Source organism: Cajanus cajan, chromosome 8 (assembly GCF_000230855.2).
Source record: "Cajanus cajan strain Asha chromosome 8, NIPB_CcT2T_4, whole genome shotgun sequence".
Classification (NCBI taxonomy): Eukaryota; Viridiplantae; Streptophyta; class Magnoliopsida; order Fabales; family Fabaceae; genus Cajanus; species Cajanus cajan.
Genome location: NC_138524.1, coordinates 56,774,346 through 56,793,272, shown reverse-complemented (window position 1 = coordinate 56,793,272; position 18,927 = coordinate 56,774,346). Strand labels below are relative to the sequence as shown.

Here is an 18,927-nt window from a genome sequence, read left to right as displayed (position 1 = left end):
TGTTCATTGGCTGTATACGGATCCAAAAACTGAAGATCCTGCCCTTTAAAATAAGTCACTTTAGAGTAAAGTAAATAGTCTAAATTGGTATTGAAAAATTAATAATTAATATTATATACACATGCATAACAAATCACTTGTTAAAATATCAACCATTAATTTTCTCTTTAATGACTAATATGCCAAGTGTCACCCTAGTCCTAAGAAAAGAACGTCACTTTTCACATTAGGATCCATAGGTCAATTAGAAACAAACATGAAAAATAGTTACTCAAGGATGTGCAAAGTTGAAAAGTGGACACCAAATTGACACATCAAATACAAGAATTTATACACTACCACACATTAATCACTAATGAGAGAATTATACAAGTATCAGCTGGTCCTAGGTCAACTTTCAAACTGAAATAAATAATTATTACCAAACTACAATATTTGCCATCCTAGATAATGCCTAATTCACAAGAACCATGCCTACGGCTATAAACTGTTAGAGGGTAATAATCTTTATGTCATAATACAAGAGAAATACACCCTTTTCCAGAATTATGCTACCATAATGCCTCCTCTGCTCATTGTGTACAACAGGTACTCCTCGATCATCACTCTCGATCCATTGATTGAGCATGTGAGAAATGGTGGCCAGCCCCATCTGTATAAACAATAAAAACATCAAATTTGGTTTGCTAACAGATAACTGGGTTCAGAATGGCTGACTCAGTTTAATTTGAATAGCACAGAATGTGGTAAAATGCATTATCATGTTTTATTGACATTACTTCTATGAATAATTGGAAGCAGCAACCATCCTTAGAAACATCGATGCTGCAAATAGGTGGACGTCTGTGTATCAGCCCCGTATTCAAACCCAACATTAACATGATTGTGTATTACCAAAATGGTGGAAATAATTGTTTGTAGTATGCCATACTTTAATTTCCACCCCACATCATACTTGTATCTCATTTCATTTCATATCCTCGCTTCATAACTTCATTATCATTGAGCCATGCTTGTTTTAGATGCCATACGGGAAGGAGAATATTTGAAATGAAAATAACCACTGATGTTGAACAATTGAAGGAAAAGTGAAATTCATCTACTGGTCCAGCTTCTAATTTTGAGTACTCCTATATAACAGTGAAACTAAAAACCTTTACAAATCGCACTACATTTTAACTGGCCTTCCTATTTTCGTGATATGACCTATGATGCATCGGATCATGGTTCATGGCCACTGGAAGCTACAGGTGAGGCACACATCTTGCCATCATGACATAAGTGGACAGAATCTTGTCAACAAAAAGCAGCCGTTGCAGCCACTACAATAAATGGGCAAGGTATATGCCCTCTGATAGGATAAACTACACAGCCCAGACATTTTTTGTTAACAAAACCCATCTTCCCTTTTCCCAGCCAGGCCTGGCCAATTCACCCTGGGGCTGTTCAGCTCTGATTTGACAGCAGCTTCTTGAAAAAACTTTCTGTTACTTTTTAAAGTGCTCATGAGGTTCCCAAATGTGGTCAATCTTGTTTATTAAAATTTTGCTTGAAGCTAAACTTTTAATTCAAAGAAATAGGGATAAAGCCCAATTACAGAGGTCAGAATCACACAAAACAATAGAACAAAAGACTACAGAACTTTGAAGGTCTGAAAACCTCTGCCCAAAGGCCTCAAAACGCACTAATCACTGGATGGATGTTCTCCCCCTACCTTTCCAACTTCTCCATTTTGTTTTTGCTTTTATTCTAACATTTCCCCTTCTTCCCATTCTCCTTGCAATATAACCAAAGTTGTTACAACCCCAAATCACACTTCTGCCCTTTACTCATAATTACAAACATGATCTATACAGGAACACCCACATTATTTTTTTTTATTGAAAATGTATTCAACAATGGAAAGGCAGCATTGACCTTTCTTATGGAAATTCACATCACCATCCTTTAGTGATACTCTCACGTTTGGTATTGGTCTTTTGGGGGGAACCGTTTTTTCTTTACTTCAAAAACTCTCTTACTAAGCTTGAAATAAAAAATTATTTCATCAAAATAAGTTGATCTAAACAGGCACTTATTTGGATATGATAACATGATTTTTTTTTCTGAGTATTGAGAATTCATATTGTTGTTCATTAGTTTATGTTACTAAATTTATAAACTACTAGCATTATTGTGTATGGTAATTTATAAACTTTTGGACCATCCTTTATTGATTAGGGGGCGGGGGGTGTGGATGGGAACATTTTTCCTTTTCTTAAAAAAATTATTATATCATCAAAATAAGTTGATCTAAACAGGCACTTATTTGATGGATTAAAAAAAATTAGATGAATCAAAAAACAGGCACTTATATGGATATGATAACAAGAATTTTTTTGAGTAATGAGAGTTCAATATTTTAGTTCATTAGTTTATGGTACTAAATTTATAAGCTATTTGGATTATTTTGTTTAGCACATTTTTACTACTTCACACCACTGTCTGCAATTAATTACTACCATTTACAGTAATGAGAGTTCAATATTTTAGTTCATTAGTTTATGGTACTAAATTTATAAGCTATTTGGATTATTTTGTTTAGCACATTTTTACTACTTCACACCACTGTCTGCAATTAATTACTACCATTTACAGTGTTTGGAAAAGCTGTGATAAATTATATTATTTCAATACTGGATTATTGCTATAATTGATTATAATCAAAATGAAATTTTATTTGGGTATGTTTGTTGACAAACAATTTTAAGATATTTAATTTCGTTTGGATACAACAACAAAACAAGTTTTTATGTAGTAAATTAGCTTAAAAGGAAAAAAAACTGTTAAAAAATAATTATAAGCTTCAAATTTTCAGCTTAACCAGAACAGTTTATTTTTCAAGAAAAAAAAATAAGTTGATCCAAATTCAAGTTGTCCCAAATTTTGTTTTCAGCAAACAAATTTTTTTTTTCCAAAAAAAAAATCAGCTGAATTGGGAGATTATAATCACTCTGAAACAAACTCTAGAAGGCTATTTAGGAAAAGAAAAAAATCAGAAATACTGCAATAAGGGGTACAGAAACTGAGATGTACCGCTTTCACCATCAGAAAGATCGTTAAGTCTTGCAATTGCATCAATAAGAGCCTGCTCGTGATCCTGCATTGAATGAAATTTAGATCAGGCATATATGCACCATTTGCAAGAAAATCAAATAAGTCAATAGCTTTAAGTACATATAATGGCAGAGAAAATATAATTATTTGTCTTGTCTCCTCACCTTCAATACTTTCTTTGCTTTCTCAATTTCAAGGGGATCAGGGTGATTTGCACTGAATACCCTCTCCACCTGTCAAGTCCATCAGAAACTTAAATATATGAAATAAAGGATTGAAGGGAACTAATAAATAAATCAGATGAGCAGTCATGTATTTTAAAATGTGATAGAAAATAACTTATTCTATATTAACTGTTCTGTATTAGAATAAGAAACTGCCTCTTTGAAGTTATTCATAGAAAACAATTGATGGCAGTTATTTATTAGCGTATGTTTGTAATCAGGCAGAAGGTGTTGCATTGTGCTCGGCATTATATTTTATTGCTTTATCAATTGAAGCTCTATGACAGTCCAAACTATCTCAAACAAAGAATATTCGGATTGAACTGTTTTCCATTACCTCTTTGATTAGTGTGTCTGTGTGAAGTATTTGTATATCATCAGGCGCCTTCTTTCCTATGCCATTCTGTGATGACAAAAAATCTTTTCTGGATTGCCCCTTTGTAGCTCCTCTACCTCTTCCAGCTCCAGGAACACCATCACGTCCTACAGACCTATTCATCCCATGACCAGAGCCTCCAAAACCCCCACGATGATTGATTCCAGGATCCTCACCTACCCACTGAATATCTTCGGGAGATATCTGCAGTTAAAATACTGCATCTGAATTAGCAAAAGCAATATATTATTAACAAGTGTTGAACATATAGCAAGGGAATAATTTTTAAAACCATATTCTAGATGTTATTAAACATTCCAGATGTGCGTATGAAGATCAAGTCTTCCACCCTAGGAAGATCAAAATACCACAATCAGGGATTAAATGAAAGTTTAAACAAGTCAAAATGTTCTTTGTTTCACTAGGGGTTTCTATTCATGCAATATCAGTGGTTGCACTAATCCAGTATTGAGAGAAACCTAAGTCTCACACCAATTACAGATAAAGCCAACAAAGAATATATATTAGTAGAGGACAACCATCACTTTACAAGCTAATTTTATAAAGTTGAGATAGACTAAAATGGTATCAAAGTCTATCCTAGATCATTAAAAAAGTTCATCCACCATTTATCCATGCACTAGACCCAATAGTGTTTTGCATAAGTAGGTGTATTGAAAAAAAACCTAAATCCCACATTAACAATATATAAGGTCAACAAAGTATCCTCACCTTACATAATGATTTTATAGGGTTGAGTTAGGTTCAAATCTACATTTTAAATTCAAGTATGCTGAATAAAAATTACATACTTAATTCGAAGGTTAAAATAGTATACAAAGACAGCACTAAAACTATTTAGTGGTACTTGTTTGAAAATGACAAAAAAATGAACACAAGAGGAAGGGCTGAAAATATTCAGCACCTAAAGTTCCTGACTGTACTCAGCATTAGTACATTCCTGTTACCGATTCATTATATTAACAGCTCATAATTTCCTTTAAATACAATTTCAACATTTAAAATGGAAATCTTTCTAAAGATATTCAAAATTTGGAGCTTAATTAATATGTTTTCCCCATATTCAGCAATGAATAGGTAATTCAGACATGTACGTGAATGAATGAGTGGAAACCCTTATTTCATGTCTGAGTGCAAGGAATTCCCTAGATTACCCCTTTAATGGCTAAAGCACAGCTGGAAGCCCTAAAATATGTTTTAAGTCTCTATCTTAGCTTATTTTGAATTGATGGAAAGAAATGAAATGAAGCAATGTCAAATGGTATAAAATGATGTTGGTTGTCATTGTTAAAAATAGAATGAAATGTTATGGAACCAAATGGAGTGTACTGCATTTCACTCCATCCAATTCTATTTTTCTTCCTCCCAACTTCAGGGTAAGGGATGGTATAATAATAATAATAATAATAATAATAATAATAATAGTAGTAGTAGTAGTAATAATTATGGATTAGCATTTCATCCACTTCCTAAACAATGAAATAGAAATTTCACTCCACTCTATCATAAACTATCCAAACAATGGTATAGCAATTTTGGCCCATTCTATTCCACCAATTATAAGATATCCACAGTCCAAACATAGCTAGGTTTTTTGCAAATCTTCTAATATACAGTGCAGCCAATCTCTAATTTTGCTCTCTACTTGGGGTTTTTGTTAAGTTTTCAACCTGGATTAGCCAACTACCATTTTTGTACTCTTTATTCTTTAAAAGTTTAAACTATACAGTATATAGGACCATGTAGCAGCCACAATAAGAGAATAAAAATACTTTAAAAATAGGTTTAAAAACAACAAAATTTTGGACATAAAACAAAAAATAAAATAACACTGCAATTTAACATTTAAGTAGCATTCATCATTCATCTTAGATCAAGTGTTGTAAATAACACAAAAAATTACCAACAACAAATGTTAAAAGAATAACCAATAGACAGATAAAATGAGTTATTGCCAAAAGAAGGACAATGACATCAATTACAAAAAGGATACAAGGGCAGTGATCTGAATTATCAAAGGATGGTGATGATGCCTTTTTTTGGTCAGGAATATCTTTCCATTTTTTAATTTTAATCAATTTTCAAAGAACAAAAAACTCTATGAAAGGAGAAAAACACATACATTGCAAAGGACACAAAATTGGGTATCAGACAAAAAGCACAACAGAGGTATGAGTGTCCACAAAAGACAGTTGTACAGACTGCAGCATAGAGAATAAATTTTTTAGACAACATTTTTGATACCATCCAAATAGATTGAGGGTTCTCCAATATATGGGCTAGAGAGAAAAAGAAGCAGCAGCCTCAAAGGTGAAACTGGACCAGATCTAACCACCTGCCTGCAGATGAATCCTTATGCATCACAGCCACAACCCCCACCCATATGACCTGCCATTACCAGTGCTGCTAAAAACCATGACAGAGCTTTTGGAAGTGGCTACCACTCACTCCGCCACACACAGAAAGATTGCCGAAAAACTTTGCCAATGCCATTACAGACTACTCTGATTTCATATCGGCATAAAAAATACCTCTATTTTGCAAGGTCCACCCATTCTTTTTCAAGCCCTACCCATAGTTTCCCTTTGTTATTTTAGTCTTAATAACAAAGACATGCCAAGTTTTGTGTACCAACAACAATCTTCAGGATAGATATATAGCATTTTTTTGGGTCACTAACTACCTAGTAAAAATGTATACTTCTAGATCATAAAGTCTTATGCTCAATATTTGGATATGGCAGAAAAAAGGACATATCAAGGAGTCATAGATACTAAAGAATTTGATGGGATCGTGCTTTAATTTAAAAATGACCAACATAAGAAATTTGGAAGATTAAAAAATTATAAACTCCCACTTTCCTTGGTAATAATATAATATTATATAGTACATACCCCAGACAATAAAACTTTTTTGCAACTCTAGTTAAAAATTAAAAATAGTAAACAACAAAGAGTATTAAACCATATTCTAAATCAAGGTCTTTTATTTTCTTTTTCAATTCCCATGTTCCCAACTATCATAATAGACTATTTAAGTATTATTGAACATCAAATCAAATATCAATTTTGAATTCATTGATTGCAAACTCAAAGAGACAAAATAAGTAGTTTGCTATCATGAGGAGACATCAAGGAACAAAATCATGAACAGATTATTAACACAGGGAAACAATATCAGCACTTTTTTGCGAGAGAGAAGTCAATAGCAGCAGCCTCATTTTTCTTACTTTCTCAATTCCATTTTAGACATGGATGTTTACAACCACAGTTTACTAAAGACAATTACTGTAAAATATGAGAGAATTATTCCAAGATCCCACTGCAGGAGACAGGATAAAGCACCAGATGTACCTCTGATAGATTAACCCATTCCCATGTTTCATTTGTACTCCCCATGTCATAGACCAGATTATGTCGTCCCTGAAAAGTTTGGAACAGAAGTAAACAATTAAGCAACATATTGAAGGAAAACAAATTCCAAAATATTTCAGGGCTGTAAATACATCAGCTTGATTGTAGTCCGTGATAACAGCTTCATAAAAGTTATTGTCATCAGGCCATCTTGTCCGTACTCTCCTACCAATCAATGAATCAAACGATGCTCCCTCAGCATGCTCACCCATGACAGCTCTATTAGGTACTTGACTCCTTCCACCTGGTCCCGAGGATGGATACTGCTTCATTGAAGAGACACCAGGTAATATTTGACCCTGCAAATGAAAGAACAAAACACAATAATATTGCCAAACCTTAACTAGGTGACCATATGTACAAAGAAAAGAAGGACACACTAAAGTGTGTGTGTGTGTGTGTATATATATAACCCACTCACAGGTTTGTGCTTCTTTCCTTTAGACCCAGGAACAGATCCCCGTTTCGCTGCAGAAGAAGATGGTTGATGGGGTGCAGTCACTGTTTGGGGGTGAAATGGAGGAGAAGGCCCACCAAAAGATCGTGATGGTGGCACAGACGGCGTAATCTTCTGCTTTTTGCGAGATGCAGAGACCGTGGGACTGGGAATTGAATCATGAAGACCTTGACCAGTACTAAGTACACCAGGCTGATGTCCACCTGCCTGTCTCCATTCCCTGATGTCATTGTCCAGCAAAACATTTATTAACAACAAAATAACAGTGCACACGTGGAAATTCATGACAAACTCATTTTGAAAGCATAGATGTAGACCAACAAAAGGCTTACTTCACTATTTTAACATACCTTATCCTCCGTATCACATCATCTGCATTAACCCGACCTAAAAGTTCTCGGTGTTCCTCATTTGACAATCTCAGTTCTTTTCTCAGCTCCGTAATCAAGCTTTCTTTCTCCTGAAGAAAATCATATCATGGAGCAGACATTTAAACTCAATAAAAAATTTAAAAACATCTGACTCAAAGAAACAAACTAATAAAATATACCCAAGTAATGGCATCGGATTGAGCTTTAAAGGCTCTTAGAACTGAACTGTATGCTTCTTGCTCAAGTTGATGAATCTGGGCCTCCATATCAATTTCACCATACATTCTTGGGTACGGAATTGACCCAACAGCAGATCTTCCATTCCCAGCTAGGCGTCCTCCTCCTCCCCTGGGAATTCTATTTTGATGGGTTGGTGGAAGATCATCATCAGTACCTGCAATCATTTTATTCAAGTCAAGAGACAAAACAACCAAGTCCAAATCTCAAACCCATGATGCAAATAACCCCCATATTTTTCAGCACTGGCAAAAAATTAAACTCATGCACAGGAAACACATTGCAACTAATACTTCTCTGCGCAAGGAGTCGCAGTAGTAGCTACATAACAAACCCAGCATAACAATCAACTACAAGCTTTTGCTTTGCTTGGCTGAAAACAATTAATACTAAAAGTCACCAGCTCCTCACCATGTTCGAATTAATTCAATGCATTAATGGAAGCATTTGACCATTAATAAAAGCACCCATACAGCTAATCATTCTGAACTTGAATTCAAAGTTGGTCAATGTCAGTAAATCATTCAAAAGAACAGAGTGAAAAAGAGACATTCAAGGATCTTGAATGCATAAAGCATGCAATTAAAAGCTGCTAAAACTTCAAATCATACTGTTTTCCTTCTCAATTAAAACCCCCCTATTCACCCCCAAAATTTTAGGTCAACCAGCAAACGAGCATGAACAAAAAATCACCAAACTTACCCCAGCAGCGATTAATCGAAAACCAAAGAAAAAAAGAAAAGCAGCCAATAATTGGGAAACGAATCAATAGCGGTAGCTGTTGTTTTATTATTTTTTCCGAACGAGTTTGGATTTGGAAGAAAAAGAAATGAAAACTTGACAGATTGAAGAATAAAATAAAAAGAAGAGAGAGAAACCCTAACCCTAGAAGGAGAAGAGAGTAGAGAGCTTACCGCTACTGTCGTAGGGTTCGTAGTCCATAGCCAGTTTGCAGATCCACGCAATGAAATTATGAACGAATGAGTTTGCAGAACACAACACAACAAACAAAGCCAAAAAAAAGGTTAGGTTTGTGGGTCGGAGAGAATGAATGAGTATGAGATCGCGGCGAGTCAACTCGGACTCGGACTCCGACTCCGACTCGGACACTCAGCCACCGTCACAACGCAAAATTACAAAATACCCTCCAACTTTCTATCCCTAATTCGCTTTTTCTTCGCTTTCTCTATAACATATATTTTTTTTAAAAAAATAATAATAAAATTACAACAATAGAGCTGTTCTTCGAATTGGATTGGATGAAAACATCCGTTCAATCTTATCATTTTTGTTACTTTACCGTTAATTTGTTTTTATTGTACTTTTTCATTTTTTTATCTATTTAATTTGTTTTTAAATATAAATATATCAAATTCAATTTAACCTAAAATAATATAAGTTCAATTATTTTTCACTAGTGAAAAAGAAAATATGTGACTCCGTTAAAAAAAGAAAAATAACAAATTTATTTTGATAATTTATTAAGGTATTAGATATATCATGTGTAGTGATTTTTAACGGAGGTGCATATGGAAGAAAATTGGTATAATTGTTCTTTTAATTTCTGGTCATTAGTTATCCTCTGATCTTGTAGTTTGAAATTTATGTAAATTGTCATGTTTAATTTTTATCGATACATGCGGTTAAAGAGAAATTATTGACAAAAGGGATAATCTTTATATAACTCATTCTTTTATAAGATGTAGAGAAATTTTGATTATATTTGAAAAAAATTAAATTATTTTTTATTGAAGGAATAATTTATGTATAAACATATATGTTGATGTACATTTATGCGCAGATCATAAATTTATAATAAAAAATAAATATATAAAAAATATTTTAAATATTAATAGTTTATTTTTATTTTATAAATTTTTTTTATATTTTTAATAATATATACATATATATATATATATTAATTTTTATTATATTATATAAATATAGCTATTATGTCTAATAAGTTTTTTTATAAGTCTAACTTGACCTTTTTATTAAACAGGTCGGGCCAGATTAGGTTTTAAAGAGGTTAAACTATAAGTCTTATTTAAGGTCTGACTTATTTTTATCCATAAATATAAAGGAGTTTGTGATCATTCTTATCAATTATAACTACTTTGATAGACTTATTTACAAAAAAAAAAAATAGACTTAGAGGTTATTTTTAATTTTTAATTTTGAAAAGAGCTCTTTAGCATATATCCAAATAAGAGTTAATGTGAAAGAGTTTTTAAAACTTGTAATTTAGGTTATTTTTTATATCCTAAAAATCTTGGTTCATCTTTCCTCGTTAGCCCATTAATGAGCATTTATTATGATCTTGACATTAAAAGGTCTCTATGTGACTCTGAAGTTGATAAGGATTCATCGTAACAATCATTCTCGTGAATGTCACTCTTTTTTTTTTTTTGAAGCAAACCAAATCAACTTAAATCATTAAAAATAAGAATTTCAATACAAGGTGGAATTAAATCAAAACTAGTGAGCTAGCATGAAATCTGGACGCCCTAGCTAAGGTGTGAGCAACCTGATTTGTTTGTCTCCTTATGAACCTTACCATTAGGTTTGAGTGAGATTGTAGTACTAATTGATATTTACGTAAAACATGACCGTATTCTGTGGGAATAGAGGTGGAGCTTAGTACATCGTCAACTACTTGCTTGGAGTCCGTTTCTATAATAGCGTTTGTGATGCCCATATCACTAAGCCATGTGAGAGCTTCTAAGAGGGCTAGAGCTTTAGCTTCTTGGGAGTTTATGAAACCTTGTTGCCAACTGGATTTAGCTTTAATAAAACTTCCATCAACGTTCCTAATGCATAGGCCGAAACCCATAATATTTTCTTCCTTGAAGACAGCTGCATCTACATTACATTTTAGCAAACCTGGGAGTGGTTTGGTCCAAGTGTTAACATGTGTTTTGCTGTTGGGAGGTTGATTTGTCTTTTACTTTTGCAAACTGCCATTCTGAGTATCTTTGCATGGCCTTATGGACTGCTATCCCAGGTGGAGTTGTAGTGCCAAACCATACCTTATCATTTCGATTCCTCCAAATGGACCATAGGATAACTATGACTTTACATGCAATATCATGATGCAGGTTTGATATTAGGGAGAAAATAGTATCCTTAAAATCCTCTCCGTTGTCAATATAGGCATTTATCGATGGCCATAAACCGGAGGTCATCCAAATTGATTCTGCTGTTTGGCATCCAAAGAAAATATGCCATTCATTTTCTTGGTTTAGGCTGCAGTGCGCACATAGAGAAGTACAGGGGATTCCACGCTGCTGTAGATTCATTCGTGATGGTAGACACCCTCAAGCTATTCTCCATAGAAAGATCTTCATGGTATTCGGGACTTTCAAGCTCCAGAGTTGTTTCCAGTTTCTTGGCACATGAAGATGCGTATTGGATATAAGTGATTCCTTCACGTAATAATAAGCAGACTTCATGGAGTAAGAACCTTTGCGTGAGAGCTTCCATGATGGTGTGTCGTGCTAGTGTAAGTTTAGGAGAGGAATAGAAAAAATATCTCTAATGTCTTCTGTCCCAAAAAAAATAGATAGGAGGTCTTGATTCCACTTTCTCTCATTCATGTCGATAAGCTCTGCTACTGTGAGGTTTTCATGTCCTTTTGGAATAGGTGTTGTTACGTAGGAATTTGTGGGATTACGGAGACATGGGTCATGCCAAACCTTCAAACTTCTTCCATTACCAATGCACCATCTTAGGCCGCCTTTTACCACTACCTGTGAAGCATGGATGCTACGCCATACATAACTTGGATTGTGACCCAGCTGGGCCTCCAAAAAGTCCCCTCTTGGGAAATATTTTGCTTTGAAAACTCTTGATAATATAGCATCGGGGTTGGAAAGGAGTCTCCAACCTTGCTTCCCTAGCATGGCTAGGTTAAAGCCATAAATGTGCCGAAATCCCATTCCGCCGTATTCTTTTCTCATAGATAATTTCTCCCAGTTTAACCAGTGGATGCCTTTGTTTCTTTGTCTGTTTAACCCCTACCAAAAGGAGTTCAACATCCTTTGGATCTCTTCTCCTAGAGAGGTGGGTATTAACAAAAACTCCCATGCAGTACGTAGGTATGGATTGGGCTACTGATTTTATGAGGACCTCACGCCCTGCCTTTGAGAGGTGTTTTCCTTTCCAGCTTTGTATTATCTTCCATATACGATCCTTGATTTGGTTGAACAAAGCCTTTTTCTTTCGTCCAATCATGGAGGGTAAGCCAAGATACTTGCTAGTGCTAATGCTTTCTGTGATATGTAGCTCCGAATTGATGGATATTCGAATATTGTTTGGGGTATTACGGCTATAAAAAATCTCTGACTTTTGGAAATTTATTGATTGACCGGATGCTCTTTCATACAAATCTAGGATTTCTCGAAGTTTGGAGCAGTCATGTGGAGTGGCTTTACTAAACAAGAAGCAATCATCTGCAAACAGTAGATGAGTTATTTTTGGGGCTCGTGAATGTCACTCTTGATGGGGTTATTTTATGATATTTGTATGAAGGGAGATTTTATAAGAGTTATTTTTATCAGAGGAGCATTACACAAGCATACTCTACAATGATGAGATATTGTCCGTTTTGGGCCTAAGCCCTCAGTTTTGCTTTTGATTATTACCCAAAAACCTAATCTTTCATGCAACGGAATCTATCTTTTATATATCACATTATATGTTATGATATCTGCTTTGGGCCTAAGCCCTCACGGTTTTGTTTTTTATTATTACCCAAAAACCTAACATTTCATGCAACGAAATCTATCTTTTATATATCACATTATATGTTATGAGGGGTTATAAGGGTTGTTACCGTATCTAACCTTGCGTCTCTAATATTATTACATAAACATATTTCACAATGATGAGATATTGTCCGCTTTAGGCATAAACTCTCACGGTTTTGCTTTTGGTTATTATCCAAAAGGCCTCTAGATCATTGAAATATGTTTTGTGTTATATAAGTCGTTATTTCTTGTCTTATTTTACCGATGTAGAATTTGTTTGTATCCCAACAACTCTATTGTGTGTTTATCATTGTTCTACAAGATAAACTTTTGATTTCTTTTTTTATTGACTCACAATTGACAATTATGGGTCAAAAAATAAATTAATCAGTCTTGTTATGACTTGTTCAACCACTAATCGACCTAAAACAGAACGGTTAACCCACCTTGTGATGGTGGGTTGAAAATCATGTCCATCTTGCTCAAATGCACCAAATAATTAATAATTTATTAATCTTAAAGTAACAAATTAACAAATTTACTTAAATAACTTAAACTATATTAATAATCTATTAATCTTAAAGTAATGCATCATTCATATTACTACCATTATTGTTAATAACAAAAGCGTGGTGATATAATAGTAGAGAATAATAAAAATCTTAGAGAAAATAATAATAATAATTTCATAAAAAATAAATTTATAATTAAAGTAATATAAAACTAATAAAAACTACTAGATAAATAACACTCAACAATTACAAAATAAATGAAGTTTTAAACGATGATGTAGTGAATATGGAAGGGCGAGGAGGGACAGAAACTGTCGTAACACCCTCAAGCATTTGGGTAACCTTCTTCATGGAGGGTCTCAGCGAAGGATCCTCTTGAATGCACCAAATTGCAACCATCACAACCTTTTCCACCCTCTTCATGTCATTCTTTGCCTCCTCATCATTTTCTACCAATTTAACCACTTTCCCTTGGCTATAACAACGATATGCCCAATCTATGAACGCCTCTTCTTCACTTTCCATAGCAAAGGCAACACTAGATTTGCAACATATGATCTCTAACAACACCACTCCAAAACTGTAAACATCTACTTTAGTTGTAATCGAAGCTTTTCTAAACCATTCGGGTGCAAAGTAACCAATTGTCCCTCTCAAACCCGTCTTAGCAGCTTTACTTTGCTCAGCCAACAACAACTTTGCCAACCCAAAATCAGCAATCCTAGGCGTGAACAACTCATCTAGGAGTATGTTTTGAGGCTTTATGTCACAATGAATGATCTGAGTGCTGCACTCTTCATGCAAATATGTCAAACCTCTTGCAATCCCCAAAGCAATTTGCACTCTTTGGTTCCAATGAGGCCTTGAGATCCCAAAGAGAAAGCTAGCCAATGAGCCATTGCTCATGTACTCGTACACTAGAAGACGATGCTCCCCTTCATCACAATAGCCAAGTAAACTAACCAAATTCCTGTGGTGGGTTTGTCCAATCACACTCACTTCTGTTTTGAACTCCTTTTCACCCTCTTGCACCACCTTGTCTAGCCTCTTCACAGCAACATACCTGCTTGTGTATGATGTTAACACCCCTTTATAGACCGTTCCAAAAGCACCTCGACCCAACATCTGTTTAAACCCTGTGGTTGCTTCTTCAAGCTCCTTGTAAGTAAAGTACCTTGTCGTTGAAGCTGACAAGTTTTGATTATTCAAAAGCTTCTTGTGGTAGAAAATGAAAAAAGCAGCAAACAATGCAACCAATAGAAGGAAATTGAGGAACACTGAGCTCCCAAGAAGTATTGATATGACAAGCACAAGGGAAGAATTTTCTCTCTCACCCTCTTTCAAATTTGTTTTAGGCACCTTGACAAAAGCTATTCTAGTAACATTAGGGTGCTTCCTTCCATTGCTCAAGGGATACTTCTTCTTCCAACAACTTTCCTCACCATATATGGCCACAGCACAAAAGCAATCTTCTAGGCACTTTTGTCTGCACATATGCTTGTCCATTGCAGTTCCAACCAACATGTCATAATCAGAGAGAGGCCAGTCCAAATTTGAATACTCGTTGAAATCCACAAGATCCTTATTCTGCTCCCACCCGTCTTTGTTGCAGCTTGGCAGTGGAAAATCTGGCCTACAACCTGTGAGGTTGTCATGCTCAAAAGGAGAATAATGATCAGGGCACTGACAATCTGGCTCCCCATTGATGGCAACACAGTAGCTGTTATAACCGCAGATAACATTACCAGTTTGCCTCGTGAAGGAAAGACAAATATCTTGCGGATACTGTTGCACCACACTCCACCACCCCGAACTGCAGCTACCAGCAACCGCGTTCTCATCTATGATGCACAGATACGATATACATATTAGATACAACAATACCATTATTCTAAAAATCTATAATAAACAATACATGTAAGACAGTATAAAAATTCATATGCTTATTGGAAACATTATTAAGAATATGCTTCTTCTCTCATATCTCATACATAGAACATGTTCGGATACAATTTTAGAAAGGATTTTAAGATCTTCTCTACTAGAAAATATTTCTTATTTTTGACAGAAAAATTCTCAGAAACTCTTATAGACCGAATCCAAATAGGTTCATAGCTGTATTAGATTTTCAAAACTTTTTTCTTCTAAAAGCTTAGATACTTTAGAGATAGGTGAACTATTTATGAATATGGTATCAGATACGGATCGTGAAGCATATGAAGCAAATGATGATACTGCATGTGTTCTCACCTTTCCTGTGGCGATATAGTCTGAAAACCCCATCATGATCAATTCTTGCCATGTACAAGAACTCGTCTGATCCACCGTTCAGAACTTCACTGATGACAACACCCGAGTCATTCTTTATGTACATGTGTCCAGACTCGTCAAAGAAGAGCTGTGATTCAGTTCCGAAAGTTCCAGTGGCCCAGTAAGCATCATGTTTTGGAGATTGAGAGGTTTCATCGCTCGGTTTTGGCGAATAGTAAAGAACCAAGTTGCTATCGCCCTGCCAACTCAGTTGAAAACTGCCATCATAGAAACTCGTGTCAGATTGACGTGCCCTGAAGTCTTTAGATTTATTTAAATTCTGACCAGGCAAAATGGTATCTGTGGGCTCTTCAAAGCTCTCCCAAACCTGTTTTCCAGTGTTATCAAGAAGCACGAAACTTCCATTGTCTAGCATAGAAGCACATGATACTAAGGGAACGCTGTTATTTTGTGGACGTTGCCACAATATCTCGTGGCTATTTGGGTGGTACACTACAATTCCTTTGCTTGTGAGGTTCAGCGTGGAGCTTGGAGGAAAAGAAGGATCTTGTTTTGGTTTTGCATGCCATACTATGGTTTGGTTGGGGTCTTTGTTGAACCAAACGGCGAGCACGGACTTGAATTCCTTGTTGTCGAATAAAACACTTCGGAAACCAAAGGCAAAGTGGCCCAAAGGTGAAGTCCATGGAACTGTGTCATTGGTGACTAGAGAGGAATTTAACTGTATGCTAGTAACAGTACAGGTAAGGCTGAACACAGATGGGAGAAAATGGAGAATCAGCAGAAGGAAAGAAGATGAGTGAAGAAAAGTTGAAGAGGCCATTAATTGTTGCTCTCTGATTAAGAAACTTGTGATTCAAAATTTCATATAATATAACATTTTATGGCAGGATGGATTTGTTGCCTTGTTATATTCTCAGCGTGTTGGTCCAAGACTGGAACCTAACTCCGTATTGTTTGATTTGGTCTTGGTTTTCATTTTGTTTTTTCTGATAACAAAAACAAGACAAATTCTTTGCAAACAAGTCTATGATACAGTAGCAAGGGAAGTTAGATCATTATATTAGTAAACAATTACTTTAATTAATTTATAATCTAATCTAGGATTAGGCGCACAAATCCTTTCTCACGAAAAGGAATCAAAGATAATATAATCAATCAAAAGTGAGATAATTGAGAAAAATAAATAAATTATTGTGAGTTACATGACACGGTATACCATGAACACGAAATTGCATATAATTCGGAAGAAAGGTCACCGCGTGACCATTAAAATATTTTACCTGTTCCGATGGACCTTTCTATCAACTCCCAAAGTTTTCTTAGGAAAAATCTCCCATAAATTGAATGAATGAAAAGGAAAGTCAGAGCATGTGGCCAAATTAATGCCTCAAATACATAAGCTACAATTTCGTGCCGGCCCTTTTGTTTTATTAGCTTAGCCTGGTCTACTCTTTTACTTGCTTGGCTAATCTTATTTTAATGTATAACACCATGGGATATGGGTACATTTATGGTTGAACAAATAAGAGGTATTTATTTAGATTATAAAAAAACTTCGTTTATTATTATCATAATTTTGATTTTCTATAAAGATGACTGTAGTGGAGATTGAATCTATATCTTTATACTTTCATTATTCATCATATTCCTAATCCTAGTGATTATCTTATTTGTAAAGAAAGATAGAAAAAAAAAAGAATAAAAAGTGAAATGGTTATTTAATTGTTTGGTAGGATAGTAAAGCGAATGAAAGAATAAGCAGGAAAAGAAATATATTTATAAATGGCTTCGGGTTGGGTTAGCTAGGTGAAGCCACACCCACATCCTTATTCAATTTTGCACTCTTCACTCAATACCTGCACAAAAAAGAGGTGGATTAAGGTATTGTTAGGTGAATTTGGGTTAGTTATATCTGCACACAAAATGAACCAAAAAGAGAATAATTATATTGCAATGGTTCAAAGGATGAGTGGAATTTGTCTAATAAGTCTCATCCAAAAAGAGGTAAAATTGAGACTTAACAACTCCCCCAAACTTAGAACCTTGCTTGTCCTCAAGCAAAAGGTAATTAATCTAGCAGATAACAAGCAATGCAAGTGAGTCAATTTCTACATCCTAGTTTACTTGTATCTTCTTTTCGCAAGCATGAACCTTAGATGAATTTCCAATCACAATTATTGCAATAGAACATGACAAGGTGCAAACAAAGGTTTCAAAAGAGATCAAAGAGCTGAGAAGAGTAATGACTATCTATGTATGCATCCTCACTAGGAAAATGTTTCTCTCTATGCACACTAGTGTATCAGGGTGAGTGTTTCTCTCTAGTCTACTACTCACGCCACATAATTCAACTTTGCTCTTCGTTTCCAAATGAAACCAGTGGTAACACAAATGCAGGAACTTATCACAAGGGCTTTGTTAGGGCAATCTAAGGCAAATAGGGTTAAGCTCAGCAGTTTAATGGTTTTACAAGGAATGAAGGTGCTAAAGCTTAAGAGAGCAACTAAGATTTTACACTGATGTCCCTCTCCATACCTCAATACAGCAATTCAGCACATGCCCTTAACCGAATCCAAGCCATCAGCCTTTATGAGATGCATATTTACATTTTTGCATCTTAAATTTTTTTTTTTTTTTTTTTTTTTTTTTTTATATATTTTATTTTGGATGGCTGACCACATACTTTCTTCTTCCCAAATTCCTCATTCTTCAACTCCCCCAAACTTATTTGATGTCATCAATTTGCTCTCTTAACCAAGGAAAAGGTTATGGTTAATTTTTCATGGTTTGGGACAAGTGGAAGGTGTGGTGTTTAGGCCTAGGAAGGTATGGGTCAAGTGAAAGGTGGAGATGGCTTTTTGGCTAAGCTGGTTAACAAAATATGGAACTGTGAATGCCTTGATCATCTAAGTGCACAACATAAGCAAACCACCAGGGAAACTCAAGCAAAGTCTATCATGCAACTTAAGCGTAGTTCACTCATCAATGTTTAAGCTCAAATCTCACCCGGCTATGCATCCACAAACTATCACACTCAGCTCAGTTCTATGATCAACATTGAAACCCGTATGCAACTAGTCATGAACTAAAGATCTAATGTGACTTGAAAATGTCTAAGGTACACACACCATAAACATCAAGCAAACTATAATCCAGAATCAACCACAAGCAAAGCAAGTATCAACAAGATTAAAAACC

At 35.0% G+C, this 18,927-nt stretch overlaps 2 protein-coding genes across 2 annotated transcripts; both read right to left on the bottom strand.

Annotated features, from left to right (window-relative positions):
• Positions 1 to 280: 280 nt before the first annotated feature.
• Positions 281 to 9,357, bottom strand: LOC109787674 (protein EMSY-LIKE 3). Its single transcript, XM_020346218.3, has 10 exons — positions 9,110 to 9,357; positions 8,138 to 8,352; positions 7,938 to 8,047; positions 7,552 to 7,807; positions 7,223 to 7,429; positions 7,071 to 7,139; positions 3,658 to 3,900; positions 3,261 to 3,329; positions 3,076 to 3,139; positions 281 to 652 (listed from the first exon to the last, which is right to left on the bottom strand). The coding sequence occupies exons 1-10, from the start codon at positions 9,135 to 9,137 to the stop codon at positions 603 to 605; spliced, it is 1,311 nt and encodes a 436-aa protein (XP_020201807.1). The 5' UTR covers positions 9,138 to 9,357; the 3' UTR covers positions 281 to 602.
• A 4,344-nt stretch (positions 9,358 to 13,701) lies between these two features.
• Positions 13,702 to 16,549, bottom strand: LOC109787682 (G-type lectin S-receptor-like serine/threonine-protein kinase LECRK1). The gene is made up of 2 exons (XM_020346230.2): positions 15,706 to 16,549; positions 13,702 to 15,296 (listed from the first exon to the last, which is right to left on the bottom strand). Exons 1-2 carry the CDS (start codon positions 16,547 to 16,549, stop codon positions 13,702 to 13,704), a joined length of 2,439 nt encoding a protein of 812 aa, XP_020201819.2.
• Between the last annotated feature and the right edge of the window lie 2,378 nt (positions 16,550 to 18,927).